At 40.6% G+C, this 19,873-nt stretch overlaps 1 protein-coding gene across 1 annotated transcript in view; it reads right to left on the reverse strand.

Annotated features, from left to right (window-relative positions):
* The window catches only part of Cntn6 (contactin 6), a 288,762-nt gene that overhangs the window by 225,313 nt on the left and 43,576 nt on the right, over positions 1-19,873 (reverse strand). The window contains 1 exon segment of the mRNA XM_046425552.2: positions 952-1,089. Coding sequence (XP_046281508.2) covers positions 952-1,006 — 55 coding nt within the window. The 5' untranslated portion in view covers positions 1,007-1,089.

The following is a 19,873-nucleotide window of genomic DNA, read 5'->3' on the forward strand; positions in this document are numbered from 1 at the left end:
ATGGCCAACAGAACGTCACAGGAATGACAATATGAGGACTTCGAGCCTGGTCCTCAAAAGACATCGATTCCTTCAGAGTCTGCTTGGCACCCTCAGTAGCCACCATGGGAAACAGCTCAGAAGCACAGGATAAGAGACAATGTAGATCAAAGTCAAGGTAGCCCAGTAGCCTCAGTGGAGAAAGTTCTAGACCAGGCAGGTTGCAGATCCCTCTAGGTGACCACAAGTGCAGTGCACCTAAGCAGAACTGGAAACACAGTCAAGGGGAGCCCATCCTAAATTGCCAACCCACAGAACTGTCACCTAAAACCATGGTTACTTGGTACTCTAACCTTCTCTGATTGAGGCTGGTTTGTTACCAAAAAAATAAAAAGTGAACACGGTCACTACTGTATTTTGCATGGATGAAAAACAAGCACTGATTTCTTTTGTTAGTTATGAAAAAAGAAAGAAAAAGAAAACTTCTAAGTTTTGCTTCTTTGTTATAATGTTCTGTATCTTCATTTCCCGTAACTCAACATGCATTTTTTTCCCACAATAACTTCTAAATTTGAGGCAAACTGTGTTTCCATTTTAGTTTTTTAAGGACATCACTATAACTTTAAAAATAATTTTTCATCATTGATTGATAGTAAGAACATTTAATCATTTTTACTGTAAAGTATATTATACGACTTATAAATGTAATAATGCTAACTTAAGGCTCGTTTTTGAGATTATATATAAAGTTTTATATATGCATATATAATGTTATTTTAAAAATAGTATTTGACATATATTTTAAAGATGAAGATCTTACTATATTAGCCACAGAGGTTACCTTCAAAACTTCAGCATTTAGTCATTCAAAGAAAATACACATTGAGAATTTGGAACATTATTTCACCTCTAGAAGGAAATACAATGCCAATATATTTATCAATCTAAACCCATAATAATAGAATACTTTACCTGCACAAGATTTGATGAGTGGCAGCAGAATTACCAGTTTCCATAGCAACCTCATCTCCACTTTGTAAGGTCAAAATTTTCTCCCATACAATCAGCAGAAAAAAAAAAAGTCTATCTTCCAGTCAGTCTCTTAGGAGTCTGAAAGAAACAAGAAAATGTCATGCAATTATAAACATGCAAACATGGGTATTTCAATATGCACACTGATGGTTAGGTCTTGATTTAATTTAATTGATTTAATTTAGTATTAAAATATGATTATCCAATGTGAAGCAATCTACATGCCTACTTTTTCACACATACACATGTTTTTCAAACTTTCAGTAACCAATTCATATTTTCATAATTTTTGTTCACATCTCAAATATGTGCATCATCTGCTTTGATTTTTGCTATAGTTTCTAATGAGTTAGAATGGTACTCACCTGAATCTATTCACTGTGGGTGAAATATTCATTAATTTAAATTCTAGTTCAGTTGTTTTTGAAATGTTAACAGTAATAAAGCAACTTCTTCAAATCTTTCCTTAGATTGTATTCTTGATTATTAATTATTAGGAGTACGATGCCATCCATCTTACAAGATCTTCTATATACTGTCATATTACCTCTATTACATAGTAACTTACATATATTATCAGTGATTTTAGAAATTTTATAGATTTTTTTAAAAATTTGCTCATCAGTATAATTGAAAACATGCTCATTAGGAAACATTTTCTTTCTTCTTAATTGTTATTAGAACTAAAACTATTGTTGTGCTTCAAAATTTCTGCAGGAAATCAATTTCTGACAGTGTTATTTTTCAGGTAGGAGACCTGATTTTCCTCATGGGTTACATCATAATTTTCCCTAATTTATTTTGACATTCAAGCTATTCAATGATAAATGAAATCAAGATAAACTGTTATTTTGGCCTTTACTTCAACAGGAAAATGTAATAAGAGGTTGGTTAAAAACTCATAAACACAAAAACATTCTAAATAATCTCAGAATAAACTCATCTAGGTTGTATTTATGATAAGACCTTTTAGAAACTTTTAGCATAGCGGAATTATGTTTTCTTACCACCCCAAGCACCTTCTGAAAGTATGTGGGCTTTTAAGTGTAAAGGTAATAAATAGTAAACTTTGGATAGTTTCCAGATATATTTTTAAGTTTTTTATTTGTTTTAATTAATTATACACGATAGTAGAATGCATTCGTGCACACTGATATATCATACATAAATGGGGTATAATTTTTCATTTTTCCAATTGTGCGTGTTGTAGAATCACACCAGTCATGCAGTCATATATGTACATAAGGTAATAATGTCTGTTTCATTCTGTGATTCTATTTCCTACCCCATATCCTCTCCCCTACCCTCCCTTCACTCCTCTCTATCTAATCTAAGGTAACTCTATTCTTCCCTAGTGCCCCCCCTCCCTTATTGTGAATTAGTATCCACATATCAGAGAAAATATTCGGCCTTTGGTCTTTTGGGATTGGCTTGTTATGCTTAGCATGATACGCTCCAACTCCATCTATTTACTGGCAAATACCATAAGTTCATTCTTATTTAAAGCTGAGTGACATTCTATTGAATATATATATACCACATTTTTAAATTAAAAAAAAAATCTTTCATTTTTTTCTGCCACTCTTAAACTCAGCTTAAACAAAAAACATTGACCATATTCACATTTTGCAGAGAACTTAAGTTAAATACTTGCAAAATTTAAGCCGGGAAAAACATGCAGGGAAAAAAAAACATATCTTCAGTTTAATATGCTGGATTGAGTCAATAAGCTCCTTTCATAAATTCTCTTGTATTGTAAGTTATCTTCCGTTGCTTTTCACACCACAGATTCTAAGCCTTTAAATCTCTGTGTCTAAATTACATCATATACTATAGTCATTTGTTCATTTAATATTTTCAGCAGCTATCTATTTATATTCTTTGCAAGACCTCAGGTACTGGTACTTAGGTATTAGCGGTGAACTTAAAATCCTTCATCTCTCCCCTTGAGGTCTGGCTGTCTCGTGAGAGCATCTGAGAAAGTAGCAAAGGGAAAAAATATTTAAAAAATATCCTTGTACACATACAGGCATATGTTTAGGTTCAGCAAGAGTCTCACAGTACTTAAAGAGAAAAATCGAGAGCTCAATGAGATTTATACCGTGTGATACAGACAACATTTTGGAGTCGAAGCTTGAAAAACAGGTAGCTCTTCACCAGGCAGAGTGTGTGGATAGGGGTGAAGGAAATGGCTGCCCGCTTAAGACAGTATAATTGACAGGTGAGACTAGCAGTCTAAACCAAAGACAGGGATTCTTTAAACCTAAGCCAGGGCTGAGTTTGCATTTCCAAAGACCTAAGAAGAGTCCAGTTTGACATTCAATTCCATGGGATCAGGGTAAAGAAAACAGAGTGTCAACTATGTCGAAACTTTGGGCCATAAGGACAGGTATTGTACTTTAGGATTATAATTGAGGATGTTTTTGTAGTGCAGAATCAAGACTGAATTTACCAGCCTCCAGAAAAATATAGTACTTTGAAATCAATCTAGCAAAAGAGGAGAAGGACCTCTACAATGAAAACTACAGAATACTACAGAAAGAAATTGAGAAAGTCTTTAGAAGATGGAAAGACCTCTGATGTTCTTGGATAGGAAGAATTAATACGGTCATAATGGCCATACCAAAATTCAATGTGATTCCCATAATAATTCCAACAATGTACTCCATGGAAATAGAAAAAGCAGTCATACAATTCATTTGGAAGAAGAAGAAACCCAGAAGAGCCAAAACAACCCTCAGAGAGAAAAACAAAGAAGGAGGCATCACAATACTAGACCTTAAATTATACTATAGAGCTATAGTAACAAAAACAGCATGGTATTGGCACCAAACAGACACGAAGACCAAGGGTACAGAATGGAGGACACAGAGGCAAACCCACATAAATGTAGCCATCACGTACTAGACAAAGGTGCCGTAAATGTACATTAGAGAGAAGACAGCCTCTTCAACAAATGGTGCTGGGAAACCTGGAAAACTCTATGTAGTAGAAGAAATTGAACCCATATCTTTCACCCTGCTCCCAAACAACTCAACATGGATCAAGGACCTAGACATTAGAAGAGAGACCCAAGGCCTAATAGAAGAAAATGTAGGCCCAAATCTTCATCATGTTCGCATAGGAACCAACATCCTTAACAAGACTCCTAAAGCTCAAGAAGTAAAATCAAGAATCAGTAAATGGGATGTTATCCAAATACAGAGATTCTTTGCAGTAAAAGAAACAAGAATGTGAAGAGAGATCTTATACAGAATGGGAGAATATCTTTGCCACCCATGTCTCAGATAGGACAGTAATCTCTAAGATATACAAAGAACTCAAAAAAACTTAACACAAAAAACAAAACAAAACAAAACAAAACAAAAAAAACCAGTCAGTCAATGGGCTAAAGACCTGAACAGACACTTCCCAGAATAAGAAATAGGAATGTTCAACAAATGCATGAAAAAAAAAATGTTCAACCTCTCTAGTAGCAATTAGAGAAATACAAATTAAAACTACACGGAGATTCCATCTCACCCCAGTCAGAGTGGCAATTATCAAGAATATAAGCAACAATAAATGTTGGAGAGGATGTGAGGGGAAAGGTAGACTCATCCATTGCTGGTGGGACTGCAAATGAGCGCAATCACTCTGGAAAGCAGTATGGAGATTCCTCAGAAAACGTGGAATGGAACCACCATTTGACCCAGTTATCCCACTACTTGATATGTACCCAAAGGATTTAAAACCAGCATACTACAGTGATGCCACCATATCAATGTTTATAGCAGCTCAGTTCACAATAGTGAAACTATGAAACCAAACGAGATACCCTCCAACAGATGGACGGATAAAGACAATGCAGTATAACACACAATGGGAGCATTACTCAGCCATGAAGAAGAATGACTTTATGACATTAGCAAGTAAATGGATGGATCTGCAGACTATCACGCTAAGTAAAATGAGCCAGTCCCCAAAATCCACAGGTTGAATGTTTCCTGTGATATGTGGAAGCTAACCCCAAATTAGGGTCAGTGAGGGGAAGAATAGAAGTTCAGTAGATTAGACAATGGGAATGGAGGGGGGATAGGAAAGGAAAAGCCACACAATGAACCTGAGGTAATTTCTCTATGTACATACAGGAAAACAGCACAGTGAATCCCACCATCACGTACATCTACAGGCATGGGGTTCTAACTAAAAGAAGGTATATTCCATGCTTCCATAATTACATCCAAATGGATTCTACTGTCATGTAATAACTAAAAAGAACCAATTAACAAAGGATGTAATTCACATCTCTGGCTGAAGAAGGAAGGCATAGAGTAAAGGTGGATTTATGCAGTTCAATTACATGCTACATTTAGAGTCCAAGGAAGGGATGATGATTTCAGTCAGGGTTATATAGATAAATCCATGGATAGTTTTCCTGATTCCAATCTTTGGTTTCTTTCTACCCATATGAATGTCAACAACACAATTTTCTCTCTGAAACAAACATTTGGCTCAATTATGCCAGTATTCTAAAAAACCTTGAATCACTGTCCACTGCACAAATACCTGGAGTCCTTGAAATGACCCCGAAAGTCATACACAAATCACTAACCTTCCTTTTGTAAGGGTTTACGTACTGGGCCAGGGAGGAACTCCCACCTCCCGTTCACTTTGCAGATGAATCAGACCTTATTGCTACACGGACACAATTGGGTTTGTATAAAATCTTCCCTTGCAGGACACAGCCTTTAAACATTCTGTAATGGTACCATATTTTATTTTCTTTGGATTATTTCTGTTTACTCAAATGTCAGGACAGATTATAGCAATAAGAACATAGTATATGCCTTCTTCTTCGTATAGTATTCCTCTTCTCGAGAAGTTCCAGTTTATAAGATAAATTATATGGTCACTTATTGAATTGGTATTCATTAATTTTTCCTACCAGAAAATCGTGTCCTCCTTCTTATTTACCTTGTCCTCTTTTCTCTTTTGGTACTGGCGATTGGACCCAGGGTCTTGTTCATGCTCAGCAACTGAGCTACATCACCAATCCCTCTCCTCCCACTACCATCTCCTGATTTTGTTTTGTTTTGTTTTGAGATAGGGTCTTGTTAGGTTACCGAGGCTGGCCTCGAACCTGCGATCCTCCTGCTTCAGTCTCCCTAGCACTTGGGAGTTTAGGTATGTGCCACCACGCCAGGCTTTGATCTCTTCTTTTGATAAAAGTGGTTACATTTTTTGAGAAACCATCTCCCTACACAAACTTGGTCCCCACAGAGGGAATGGTATTGCCTCTATTCCTAGTCCCAGGGAAGAACATGTGACCAGGGCTCTGTCAATCAGGAATGCATTCCCTTGGCTACAGTAGGATGTCAAGAATGACATAGGCCTTCAATGAAAGCAGAGACTGTCAAGCTAGGACCTCAGTTGGTGTTATCAGGGTGCGAGGGTGGCCCTTCCCTGAAGTCACCAATGCACAGACCTGTTGGTCAGGTGAAATGCATCGTTGCACATGAGTTGTCTTGATCCAGTTTGAAGTTAGAGCTGAAAACTCTCCACTCCTCTTCTGGATAGTTTGCTAAATGCGGTGGCATCTACGTTCAGGGTCTAAGTATCCTGCATTACATGGACACATAACCCACCCCCAGAAGCCCCCACAGATCTAACACCCAGAAACAGCCCCTTCTTCCTTAGGCTTCTTCACACACACAATTTCCAGGAGACCCTCCAAACCTAGATGTCCTGCTTGTCATTTATAAGTCTCCTCCAATGGTCCCAGCTTGCTATTTTCCCATCCCTGGGTACAGATTCCATGTGGCCTTTCTCAGTAAGAATCAGACTTCTCTCTTCAGTACATCCAAGCATCACTGTGATTCATTCCGCGGTCACCGTGTCTATGATCATACCTAGCATCACAGAATCCACAAACATTCAGCCACGCTTAAACTTCTAGATTTCCAAGCTGTGTGAGCCAAAGAAGCAAAGTTTTGCCTAATCCTGCTAGTGTGGTGTTTTGTCTCCTGCAACCAAAGTAATGTGAATAAAGTACCTTCATTCTTCATCCCAAGTTCACATCAAGAGTTTCTTAAAAACTCTAGAGCCAGTCGCCATGATGTCTCCCAGGATGTGGAGTTATCAAAGGTCCTCCTGCATGACCATTTTTCCATTCTTTAACTTGAGGATAGCTCTGTGTGTCTTCCTTGTCCATAATATTCAGTGTGGTGTCTAATGCAGACCTTGGGGCTGTTCATTACATATGTGCTGGGTTTGTCTTTGGCAGCTAACCACCTATTATGGGCAGAAATTGCCCTAAGAATCTAGAAGTTGTGATCTTGCTGATGTCTTTCTCCTAAATAACCCCGTACCCTTGGGTGATTTGCTGGCCATCACTTTGATCACCTCTGAAAAATCAAAGCGTGTGACCTAGAAATCACCTATAATTTCCCTCTATCCCTAATATTCTAAGGTTGTTCGATTCAAGCCAGTGTATCATCTTACAGCAAATATGCCCTTTACCAACTGATTGCTTCTCAGCCTGTGGCAATGAGGGCAAAGACCCAAAGATATTTTATTTGGCATTGTTCTATAAGGCCAGCTTAAATCGCTAATATTTATGCATCCATTACCATTTGTAAAAGTTCCATTTGTAAAAGTTTAAATTGCCTGAGGAGGAGAGAAGACCCTGTCTCAATGAGAACAGTCCAGATAAGAAGACCTTAGTTATTTACTTGCGGCAAACGAGGGTGGAAAAAAATTCAGTGGGTAAAGTTTATTCTGGTCAGTGACATACAAAATAGCCACGGGTTCCTAGAATCTTGCAGATCACTTGAAGCCAAATGGACTCATAAAGGAAGGTCACTCCATCCACCTAACCGAAACAGATTTCTAGAAACGCTAAAAATATTTTATAAGTGTATCAGCCGCATTTGGCTGTAGGTGAGGTTTATAGGCCATGCAATCTTTCAAATGATATTTTTGGGTACAGAGAAGTGGGTATCTTGATTCGTCACCTAACAGCTAAGGTTATTGTTCTATTATTACTGGATTGAACTCTGACACTGTGAGACCCTGTGTGTTCACTTTTCCTCCCATGGAATTTCTCAGTGCAAAAGTTACAATTTCAAACACTTCAGGCAAAGGATATGTCAGGTCCACAATCCCTTTCTTGCAAAAAAAAAAAGAAAAAGAAAAAGAAAAAGCCCTGAAAGTTGAAATATACACAATAATTTGGGGGAGAAAACCCTGCCCCAAGCCAATGGGTAGTAGATGAGACCTTTTCTCTTCAACTTAGTATAAATATTTATGTTTTTCTGCTGAAAGTGAAATATTGGTGGATGAAGGGATATTTCCCAGGACCATATATATATATATATTATGTGCACAAACACACATTCACACACATTTGTATTATATCACCTTTCTGAAGACTAAAGGCTAAAATAGAATCAACAACCAATAGCCTGCTGACCCAATTGGGCCCTCTGCCTATTTCTCTTGATAAAAGTGAATGACAGCTGTCAAGAGTACAAGCAACAATAAATGCTGGTGAGGATGTGAGGAAAAAGGCACACTCTTACGTTGCTGGTAGGATTGCAAATGGGTGCAGCCAATCTGGAAGGCAGTATGGAGGTTCCTCAGAAAACTGGGAATGGAGCCACCATTGGACCAGATATCCCACTCCTCAGTTTTTACCCAAAGGACTTAAAAACAGCACACTACAGGGACACAGCCACATCGATGTTCATAGCAGCACAATTCCCAATAGCTAAACTGTGGAGCCAACCTAGATGCCCTTCAGTGGATGAATGGATAGGGAAACTGTGGGATATATACACAATGGAACATTACTCAGCATTAAGAGAATAAAATCATGGCATTTGGATGGTTGGAGTTGGAGAAAATAATGCTAAGTGAAGCAAGCCAATCCTCAAAATCAAAGGCTGAATATTTTCTTTGATATGAGGATGCTGACTCATAATAGGGATGGTGGGGGCGAGTATGGAAGGAATGGAGGAACTTCAGATAGGGCAAAGGGGAGGGAGGGGAAGGGAGAGGGCAAGGGGGTAGGAATGATGGTGGAATGAGTTAGACATCACTACCCTAGGTGCATGTATGAAGACACGAATGGTGTGAAAATACTTTATGTAAAATCAGTGACCTGAAAAATTGTGCTCTATATATGTAATATGAAATGAATTGCATTCTGCCTTCACGTGTAACAAATGAGAACAAATAAATAATTTAATTTAAAAAGATTGGATTGCAACCCAACGTGCCTATCTCTTATGTATGGTCTTTGACTTCTTTTATGATACACAGGCAGAGTTGAAGTATTTAGAACCTCATCATATGACCCCTGGTCTGTGTATCCTAAACTCAAAATACAGGTGGCTGTGAGGATTTCAATACAACGTTTATAAAACTTTATTTCTCTAATCCCACCTCCACATACTCACCAATATCCTATGTTAAATAGAAAAAAAAGGGGGGGGGGTCCTGTATATTAAAGTACCTTCAGACTATGCATTGTGCTTTTTTTATGACCACTTATCACAGACCTGCTTCTGGTCCTTAAGGGAGATGGGAGAATTAAGATGTCATTGCTGTGACAGAATTCATCTCCAAATCGAATGGTACTTTACTCAGTCGATGTTCATCGTCTCTCTGTTTGGAGCAATCACTTGCTTTGTAGATAAAAAGTTGTCACCCGATCTATGCTACAGCCCCCAAACTAGGTATCTGTGCACAAATGTGCGCAGTTGCCAATACACTGGGAAACACGAATAGATATCAACTATCGGCTAGACATAAGATGCAGGGGAATTCGAGGAGGTCACGGTCATGTCCAACCTTGGCATGTCCAGAAACCATGGCCGACGATGAGAGGGCCCACGATTAGCGAAATGCCTCTCTTCTTTATTTTTCACAAAGGAATTTTCCTCCTTTCCTTTGCACTGAGATCCAGGGACACTGGCTTGAAGAACAAGACAGGGTGACTGTCTGTGAAGCTCTCGGATGAACCTCTGAAAGCAGCTCATGCAGAAGTCTTGTTGGGATTTAGCAAGTGCATTTAGTGAACTTCAGAGAACAGGAAAGACTACAACCCTCCACTCCCTGACGGTGGGAAAATGTGGAATTTTTCTGGTCCAACTCTATCAACATAATGCTCTATAATTTCTGTAAATACGCGTAAGTGACTCCAAACTGGGTGACGGAGAATTGAGAGCCCTCAACACACACTACAGAGACCTTCAGGTCATTTAAACGATTATGTCTTTTTCTTACCGCCTTTGCAACCTCTGAAATATTTTCCTCACTGTTGGCGGTAGGAAAAAGAAACTAAATTAAATGGCTTTGATTATTGCTCTAGGTACAGGAAAACAGAATGGCCAATCGAGGAATATGACTTCCAAGGATGGCCTACTGCCAGTCCTGGTGGCACATACCTGTAATCCCAGTGACTTGGGAGGCCAAGGCAGGAGGAACACAAGTTTGAGGCCAGCCTCAGTAACTTAGTGAGGGCCTAAGCAACTTAGCGAGACTCAGATTCAAAATAAAAAAAATAAAAACGGCTGGGGATGTGGCTCCATGGTTAAGCACCCCTGGGTTCAATCCCCAGCACAAAACCAAAACAAAATACACACATACACACACACACACACACACACACACATGCACCAAGTTTTCTTGTAACTGTGTCTTGCTTGTATTGCTTTGTACATCAGGAAACCAACATTGCAAGCACTTGAGTCCTAATGAGCTTTATTCTCTTCCTATTTATAGCACCACTGCTTTGGCACTAAAGAATTTCGTAGCAGGGATCAAGATCCATTTTCAGATGCCACGTTCGTCATCAGAACAAATGGGCTCAGCTCTAATGGCCCTTTTGTTTTTAATTGACCAGTTAATGAACTGCATCAGATAAATGAGAAATCCCAAATTTACTTTCTTCAGGTAATGCCGCTGTTTTATTTCCGTGTGATCAAAATCCTTGCCCAGAAAGGAGAGCAGAGGCTTACTAATTCTGACTGCAGATTTCCAACCTCACCATTCATGGAGTTATGTACTATCAACCTGGATCAATAATAAATTAAAAAGTGAACTATTTATAGTGTGGGGAAAAAAAAATCTGGTTTCTACTAGGAAATCCCAACTGCTGTAGAGTCGGGCAAAGGGGAAAGATAAATTGTGCCACCACAGCCTTTGTTTTGAGAATACGATGCTATCACTTATGATAATTGTTGTGCCGACCTCTCAGAAATAGGCAGTCATAATAAATGACAGATTAGCGGAAAGACGCAACACACAGTTGTGTTCAATGTGATCATACAAAAGGCATTACTTCTCCTCCTGAGAAGGCATGATTACACATTAAGTTGTTCTCAGCATGAAATAATTGCAAATACGTTTTGCAATGGAAATAGGAGTCACATCTACATTTGATGTGATTTGACTGTCAGAGAAATCAAGCTGTCGAACTTAACCCTGTCTTCAATAGACTTTCCAGCCTCTGCCTTTGGCTGGAGTCATGCAGACGTGCTGGAAGACATCAGCATGAAGAAATAGGTTTTTTAAGACTGGTGAAAAATCATGCTTTCAGTGAATTACAGAATGGAAAGATACTACAATCTATAGACAGTGAAGACTACACATACACACACACACACACACTCTCTCTCTCTCAGGATTCTGTAAGCCCAGAGGAGAGCAATGCTTGTTACATTTCAGTTCATGATGGGAAAATAGAGCTAGGACATGCTGGGTGTGGTGGCGCACACCTGTAATCCCAGCAGCTCAGGAAGCTGAGGCAGGAGGATCGAGAGTTCAAAGCCAGCCTCTGGAACAGCGAGGTGCTAAGCAACTCAGGGAGACCCTGTCTCTCAATAAAATACACAATTGGGCTGGGGATGTGGCTCAGTGGTTGAGTGTCCCTGGATTCAATCCCCAGAAACTTTCCCCACCCTACCCCTAATAAAAGAAATAGAACTAGGACTTGCAGGCACATGACTCATGGAAGGTTTCCTATTGTGTGCCCATCTTGGTCGTGACAGTGGACACAGCCCTAGCTCAGCCTCTGTGGGTGCAGGTAACCACGTGGTATAGAAATGACCTTGGTGTTCATGTTGGTCAGAGTAGGAGAATGCACGTGAGTAATGCTGGTATGGTCTGGGGACTGTCATGCTAACTGTTCACTCCCAGAACAAAGACAGGAAATACAGGTGGATCAGGCAGGTCTAAGTGGACCCCAGTCGGGGAGAGAAAAACTTGGTACCCTTTTGTACTATCTCATTGGAAGTCAGTGGATGGTGTTCATACGGTTCTGAGTCCGGGCTGGGTGATTGTAAGGTTGACTTTGCAAGATGAGGCACTGATTAGGGTTAGGCAGAGATTGCAGCATAATAGCTGTAAGGGAGCTAAGGATCTAATTGATCCAAGTGTTGCTGTTGATCTCAAAAAGTGAGTTTCAGACTCTAAAAATGAGTATTTCCTCAAGCAAGTAACTTAATTACTTTAAGATTCAGTGTTGATTAGCAGAGAGAAACCACACTGTGCTACTCTCAGTTTGCAGTAAACACCTGATTAATAGAACATATGGACTAAGTAGAGAGATGTTAAAACAGAGGGCAGAGAATTTTTTTTTTTTTTTTGTAAAGGGAAACCTTTCAGGTTTGGGAAAGCTTGGCCTCTGCTACCATTACTAAGCTCTATTGCTGAACCACAAAAGCCATTGCAGATGGGAAGCTAATAGCAGCTAAGGCATAGTGTCTGTGTTCTAATAAAACTTTATTTATAAAACAAGGTAAAGAACAATGAATCTCTGGCCACAGTTGGCCAATCCCTAAAGGTTGGAGTGGAAAGAAGTTTCCTCTGGCAATTTCTCAGGTCATGCATATTTGATTAACATCTGAATTAACAAACCTGGGAAAGATTGGATGTTGATCAGATCATAAAACTCAAAAATATCTGGAATGAAAAGAATAGAGTGGATACAAATGCTTCTATATGTCGATACATATATGTATAATAACTATATAATATGTATAATATGTATCACATATAATATGTCCACTTACCTAAAAGAACAAGTAGAGTTTTTCTTTTTCAGTTATTTTTAAATTTCTTCAAACACTTCAATTAAAAAATAAAACAAGAATATTTATAGCAGGAGATGCTATAAGTAAACTTGTTATTTGTGTCTCAAGGTAGAGAGGAAATAACTCATGATTTATACATTTGAGACAAAGTAGTCAGGCTATATAAAGTGTCTCTTTTATTCAACTTTGCTATAGTTATCAAAGAAAAACAAAACAGATCAGTAGAGGCTAAAACTTCCAATAAATCTAGTAAGATGATATTTAATAGGATTGATTATAAGTCTTTTACACTTAGATTGAAAAAACTGACCCACTTAAATCTATTCAGAGTAGAATTGGGTTTGGAAAAGTGTTTTTTTGTTTTTGTTTTTGTTTGTTTTTTTGCCTCAATTCAAGTCAAAAAAAAAAAATAAAGAAGAAGAAAACACCTAAAAATGATACAGGCCACGCTCACCTTTTGATGGAGTTGTTAAAAATCCAATGTCCCTTAGGTTGCATTAACGAAGGCGATTTCCATGTCACCTGTACTTTTGCAATCAGGCAGAGGGACTGTGGATTCTCTTCTGAGCACCATGGCTTAAGAGGAACTTTGACAAATTGAAACACTCTCCCAGGGAAGAGGGCAAGGATGACAAAGTGGCCGGGAGCCATGACTTATGAGGGGCAGTGGAAAGCAATGAGGATGTTTAGCCCCGGGGAGGAGAGGATTTTGCAGGCAGAAGAGAGCCATCTTCAAATAGGTGAAGGTCTGTCTTGTGGAAGAAGGATTAAACTTATTATTTGTGTCTCAGGAGAGCAGAACAGGGACCAAAGGGTGAACATTTTAGGGCCGCAAATTTCAGCTTCTTACAAACCCCCGAGCGTTTTAGCGAAGTGGAATTGTTGAGCCGGATGGTGGTTAAGTGCGCTGCCTTAGAAACCTAGACCTTCCCGGATGCCATTCTCAAAACCTACAGATGCTTCTTGGCATTGTGACTTTAGAGCGAGGGAAGCAGGCTCTCGGAGCCTGGGATTTATCATAATTAAACTGATACAGTAGCATCTTAGGTGTCTTCCCTGTGGGGTTTGTAGGAGGATTCAATGAGCCCTGAGTTCTCCAAGACAGGAATGCATGAGCAGTGGCTAGGTGATACCTCTTCTGGAATACGATACAAAGTATTTCTGCTCATGCAGGAAGTTAAACTAGATGACCTCTCCAGCCCTTCAATAGCAGCAGGCTTTTTATTTCTATATAAAAGGAGGAAGCTGAAAATCCTCTGAACCAGGGGTCATTAACTGCTGGTCCAACATTTAGATTGGCTCAGTGCAGCAGTGTCTTGAAATTGGGAAATCCGACTAAAAATGAACATAGTGGCTTCTCCTTAGACATCTGAAGATGTGCCATCACTCTGTCCATATTTTCCACACAGTTAAGATGCAAACAAAAGATACAAAAAATCACAGACTTTGAGTGTGATTGGCGCTGGATGCGGTAGCACATGCCTATAATCCCAGCAACTCTGGAGGCTGAGGTAGGAGGATCACAAGTTGAAAGCCTGCCTCAGCAACTTAGCCAGGGCTTAGCAATTTAGTGAGACCCTGTCTCTAAATAAAAAATAAAATAAAATGGGCTAAGGATGTGGGTCTGTGGTTAAGCACCCCTGGGTTCAACTGCCAGTACCCCCCCCCCAAAAGAGAGAGAGAGAGAGAGAGAGAGAGAGAGAGAGAGAGACTGGCTCTTTAATGCCACCATTTGTCCTGTTTGGGGGACACCCCTATTGTCAAATCCAATATACTTCACTTGTCCCTATTTCCTGGGCTGTCTCTGAGGGCATCCTTTGTCCTCTCTGCGTAACAGCAGAAAGGCAAGATAGCTGGAAGTAGAGTCCTTTAGGATTTTATCACAGGAGAGAAGAAGAGAGAACAGAAGACAGGAAGGGAAGACAAGAAGAATAGCAACAACATGGTTTGCAAACACTGCTCAGGAGTCCGAATCATGCACAGCCGCACTTAATCATCACCATCCTCTAGGGCCTGGTGAAGCTATTGCAGAACCTTATAAAAGGGAAGACCAGATCTGGGAGGAGCTAAGTCACCAGTCCAAGTGCACACAACTAACAAGTTCCAGCCAAGCCCCCATCGGACCAACATCACCCAAATCCTGAACCTTTGCTTTCACCACCACAGTGGCCAATCTCAGGGATGTCTGACAGTTTTGCCCGAAGCTTCCTCTAGGTGATTGTGCTCTAGAGTAACTTCTCTTCCTCTTAGAATTGCAAATGGAAGATGCCCTCTTCACTGTAAATAAGCTGAACTGTTCTAAAGCCACACGGCACTGGGTAGGAGCTCACACGGGTGCATTTTGGGGGGTTTGAAACGTAACATGCAAGATGCAATTGTAAATGCAGTGAAATCCTCCTCCGCTGCCTGCACACTTTTGCAGTTTCTCCACCAGGCTGAGGTACAATGATCAGACTTGGAGATGGGTGTCGCACGTCCCATCTCACCGATTTCCAAGATGCCAGGATTCTGTTTGGCACAGAGATGTTCCAAGGGTGAATGTCTACCAGAATGCACTTTGGGAAAGTCTCATCCAGGTCCAATGAGCCTTGAAAAATAAATCGAGAGGTCACAGAGTCCCAGTACTGCCAGTATGTAATGATGTCACTTGAATAGTCTGGTAAGTCCCTAGTCTTAGGTTGCACACTATAAATGCTGGGGGAGCAACATCTACCATGTGGTTAGCTGCTAATTTTTACAGTCATGGACGCAACAGCAGGTTCTGTGTCACAGAGAGCCCAAGTTATCCATGCTATACTTTATTAAATGTTCTCTCCCCTGCAAAACTGGCAACTTGGGGTGGAATTTCATAGTCTCCCTGCCAATCAGACACTCTCTGTTCTCATCTTGTGTTGTATCTCCTTGAATGAGTACGGAAGTGGATTTTTCTGACCCACATTATAAAATAATGACCGAAACCATATATTTATATATCTTCATGAACACACTAAAATCACGCAACTGTATGATTTCTTTTGAGAAAGAATATACTCTTTTTTTTTTCTTTTTTTTTTGCAAAGCGATACATTAGAGGAAAGAATCGGTAAGTGCTCCAGAGACTGTACATGATTCCATTCCATTCCCGTTGGCGAGGGTTCATGGTCCCCAGCCCCTGGACAATTGGACCTTTTACCTTCTCTTCCATCAACCTGTCCCCTGATATGTGCTGCCACTGGCAGAGTTGACCTCACGGAAATAGGAGTCGCCTCAGCAGGAAAGCGCGGCTGCCTATCAGCAATGATGTTGCAAAACTCTGGGAAATTCCTCTGTTCTGGAGAGGTCGCAATTTTGAAAAATAATAAAAATAAATAGAAGAAAGAGAAAGAAAAAATATATATATATATATCTCATTTGGGGACAGGGAGTGCCATTTCACCTCAGTATATCTTAAATGTCCTTCCTCGGCTTTTAGAAGTTGTAGAAACTTGGAAAGGGCCTTGCTTTGTGGAGGAAGGGTTGTGCTTGCTAAATGCACAGGCACGTGGTGCAAATTGTTTCCAAAGGAGATACAAGTTGCATACAAAAGAATCTTCACCTGCTGACCTGATGAGACATCTCTGCATTGACTTGGGATAAAACACTGATCCTTATGTGTATCCAGATCCAGGCACGAGTATTATGGGTTACTGACTTTTGCTGAGGCTGGCTTTGAACTTGTGATCCTCCTGCCTCAGCTACTGGAGTCACTGGGATTACAGGTGTGTGCCACCACACCCCAGCTCTGCTGCCTCCATTTAAATCCAGCCTCTGCCTCCAACTAGGTGAGGGACTTTGTAGGGACCCCTTCATTACTGCGTGTGTTAGTTTCATTTTCAGTAAAATGGACAAAATTCATAATGACTTCTTCCCAAGTTTAAGGAAAAGGGTAGATGAACTCATATAAACTGCTTACAATACTATCTAATGTGAATTCAGGGCTCAATAAATAATAGTAGTATGATACTTGTGATCATTATCAAGCACAAAACAACCACATTGAAAAGAATGAATTATTCCTGGAATTCTTCCATTTCAGCACCCTTCCAAGCTTCTATGATCGGATTCCGTGAAGATTGTCATCATACCTTCATTTAATCAAATTCCTTTTTTTAAAAAAAAATACTGGGATTGAACTCAGGGGCACTCAACCTCTGAGCCACATCCCCAGCCCTATTTTGTATTTTATTTAGACACAAGGTCTCACTGAATACCTTAGGGCCTCACTTTTGCTGAGGCTGGCTTTGAACTCGCCATCCTCCTGCCTCCAGCCACCCGAGCCGCTGGGAATACAGGTGTGCGCCACCACGCCCAGTTCAATTTACTTTTAATACAAGAATAAATGAAATGTTTGTGGACTATTTTTTCCTGTTAATCTTTATGAAAACACACAGTCTGTGTTTCTGGTCTGTTTCTCAGGATCCCCAGCATAGGCACATTCTTGTACATGGGAGGCATTAGGTTATCAGAATTCAGAAAACAGATGGATGACTGGCTGCTACTTTTGAGGGTCTTAAATGTATTTCACAGATATTAGAGAAAAACTCTTTCTGGAAGCCATAATAACTTGAAATGTTGTTCTTTTTGTCATCCTGATAAAATTTAACACAGTCTTCCTGAAAAGGTTACATTTTGGACCTTTTGCTTTAAATAAGGGAATGGAGAAAAAGAAAATTGACTTCACCTTGGCTCCCTGACACCCAGCGACTCCCCTCAACAGCAGGGAACTGAAAGGTAGGTGAGAGAAAAACTCTTTTCACATAAAGGACCTTGTGCAAGGATATCATTCACACCTCTCTTCACAGATATTATGCAGTCAGGTGCCCATCTTGGGGTCCAAGGGTGGGCTGCGTATGCAACAGAGGTCCCAGAGAGTTATAACGGAGCTGAACAAGTTTTGTCACCTAGTGACACTGTGACTAGGTTGATGCTCCGGTACACACGCCCTGGTGTCAAAGTACAGAAGTGTGAAAGCACAGAGCACACATCATGTACAGTACTGCAGGGTCGGCTGCAGATAGCAAGTGGCTGCTGCGTGTCCCTGCGTGTCCCTGTGTGTGCTATATTATTACCATTACTTTACAGTGCACTGCTCTGATTTACAGCCTCAGACTGCTGAAATATTGCATCTCTCGATCACGTCAGGAGGCCAGGTGGAGGGACTGAGGTCTTCCGTGGAGGTATACATTACCATGTTTGCACAGTGACGGAATTACCTCAAGACACCTCTCTCAGATCACGTACCCATTGTTCAACGATGCAGGACTGTCTGTGCATTTTTAATCTGCAGGCCTGGTGCAGGTTCAGTGGGATAACGGATCTTTTGCCCCCCAACTCCCCAGAAGAGTTTATGCTCTAAAAACGACAACAACTTTGAAACCTCCTTGAGACACCAGTGCATCCACTTGGACCCCCAAACATGAAGTGGTACTTGCTCACAACCCGTCTTCCGCTTATGGGTGGCAAGCATCAGAAGATAGAAACGTGCAAACGTATCGATCATGTTGCAAGATGTTCTTTGGAAGTTTCAGAGTGAAGAAAATACCAGCACAGCTGCATATTTCAGAAATTTCAGGCCTGATCTGCTTGTCAATTCCCAGAACATACTGGTTTTTCAGAGAATATATGCATATAAATAAACTCAACGCGTATCGAAAAGCACATACATCTTTTCTTTCCCAAACCGCTTTCCTTCACGCCACCTGACATAAACTCCCCGATGTCCTGCCCAGAGTGGTATTTCTGGCACAATATTGTTCCTGATTTCTCTATTGCCTCCTGGGGACCTGTCTTTCAAATATCTAATGTGAGTTTTCTCATGAATGCCAATGATGCACGGTTCCATTTTTTTTTCCTTCGAACTTTCCATCCCCCGGGCTCTCCCAGGACTCTGTGCCTACTTTCAAGATATATCCATAACTAGATGAATAGCAATTACCTGTAATAGAGGCTCAAAAAGGCAAAGGGCATTTTTATTGGTCCTGGGAAGATTTAACTACATGGATACAGCATTGACTGAAAAACCCCATAACCCCCAGAGGATGACCAATGGCCCCCCTTGGTTTCAGGTCTCTCCCACGCAGGTTCTCAGGTGCTGCCTGCCCTGGGGCCCTCCCTGCCACACAGAGAAGTTGGTCTCCATTCATTCTTGCACGTTAACTTCCCTTGCATTTAGTGAGCAGTGAACACTTTATTTGCTCCCAATTTGAATCAAAATAAGAGTTTAATTTCCTTCCCAGTCTTCTGGGGCTAATCTACCTTCTGTGAATGCTCAGACTCCCATTAACTCAAGGAGAGCAACCCCCCACTACGCAGCCTTTGAATCACACATGGAAGGACTAATTGTTCTTTGGAAGTCTGCACGTTGCCGGTGCCTGCTGGATGCACTCGCTGAGAACCTCCCTTTGTGCGTCCTACATCCCAGGGCACAACTACCTACCAGACACGACTTCACGTGGCTGGTCGCTGATAATGAACACCCCATCTACTTCTGAGCTTACATGCTTCATTTTTTTGGGAAGCACATCAGTGTGCTCAGTGTACCCTGCAGACCTACCATTTGCCGGTGGGGTACCGGGACATTTACTCCTGCTAAGTGTCAGGAACTTTTTGTACAGAGGAGACATCAGAGCACTTCTTAGCGGGACTGAGTTCTTAGGAGACTTCTCTGGAGTTTGCTGTTTAATGTCAAGAGCCAATCCTCCCAGTTGCAAAAAAAAAAAAAAAAAAAGAGTTCTCGGTTTCTTGGCTATTCTTTATGTTCTAAG

Source organism: Marmota monax, unplaced genomic scaffold (genome assembly GCF_021218885.2).
Source record: "Marmota monax isolate L192 unplaced genomic scaffold, Marmota_monax_Labrador192_F-V1.1 WCK01_AAM20220418_F8-fsc00028, whole genome shotgun sequence".
NCBI lineage: Eukaryota > Metazoa > Chordata > Mammalia > Rodentia > Sciuridae > Marmota > Marmota monax.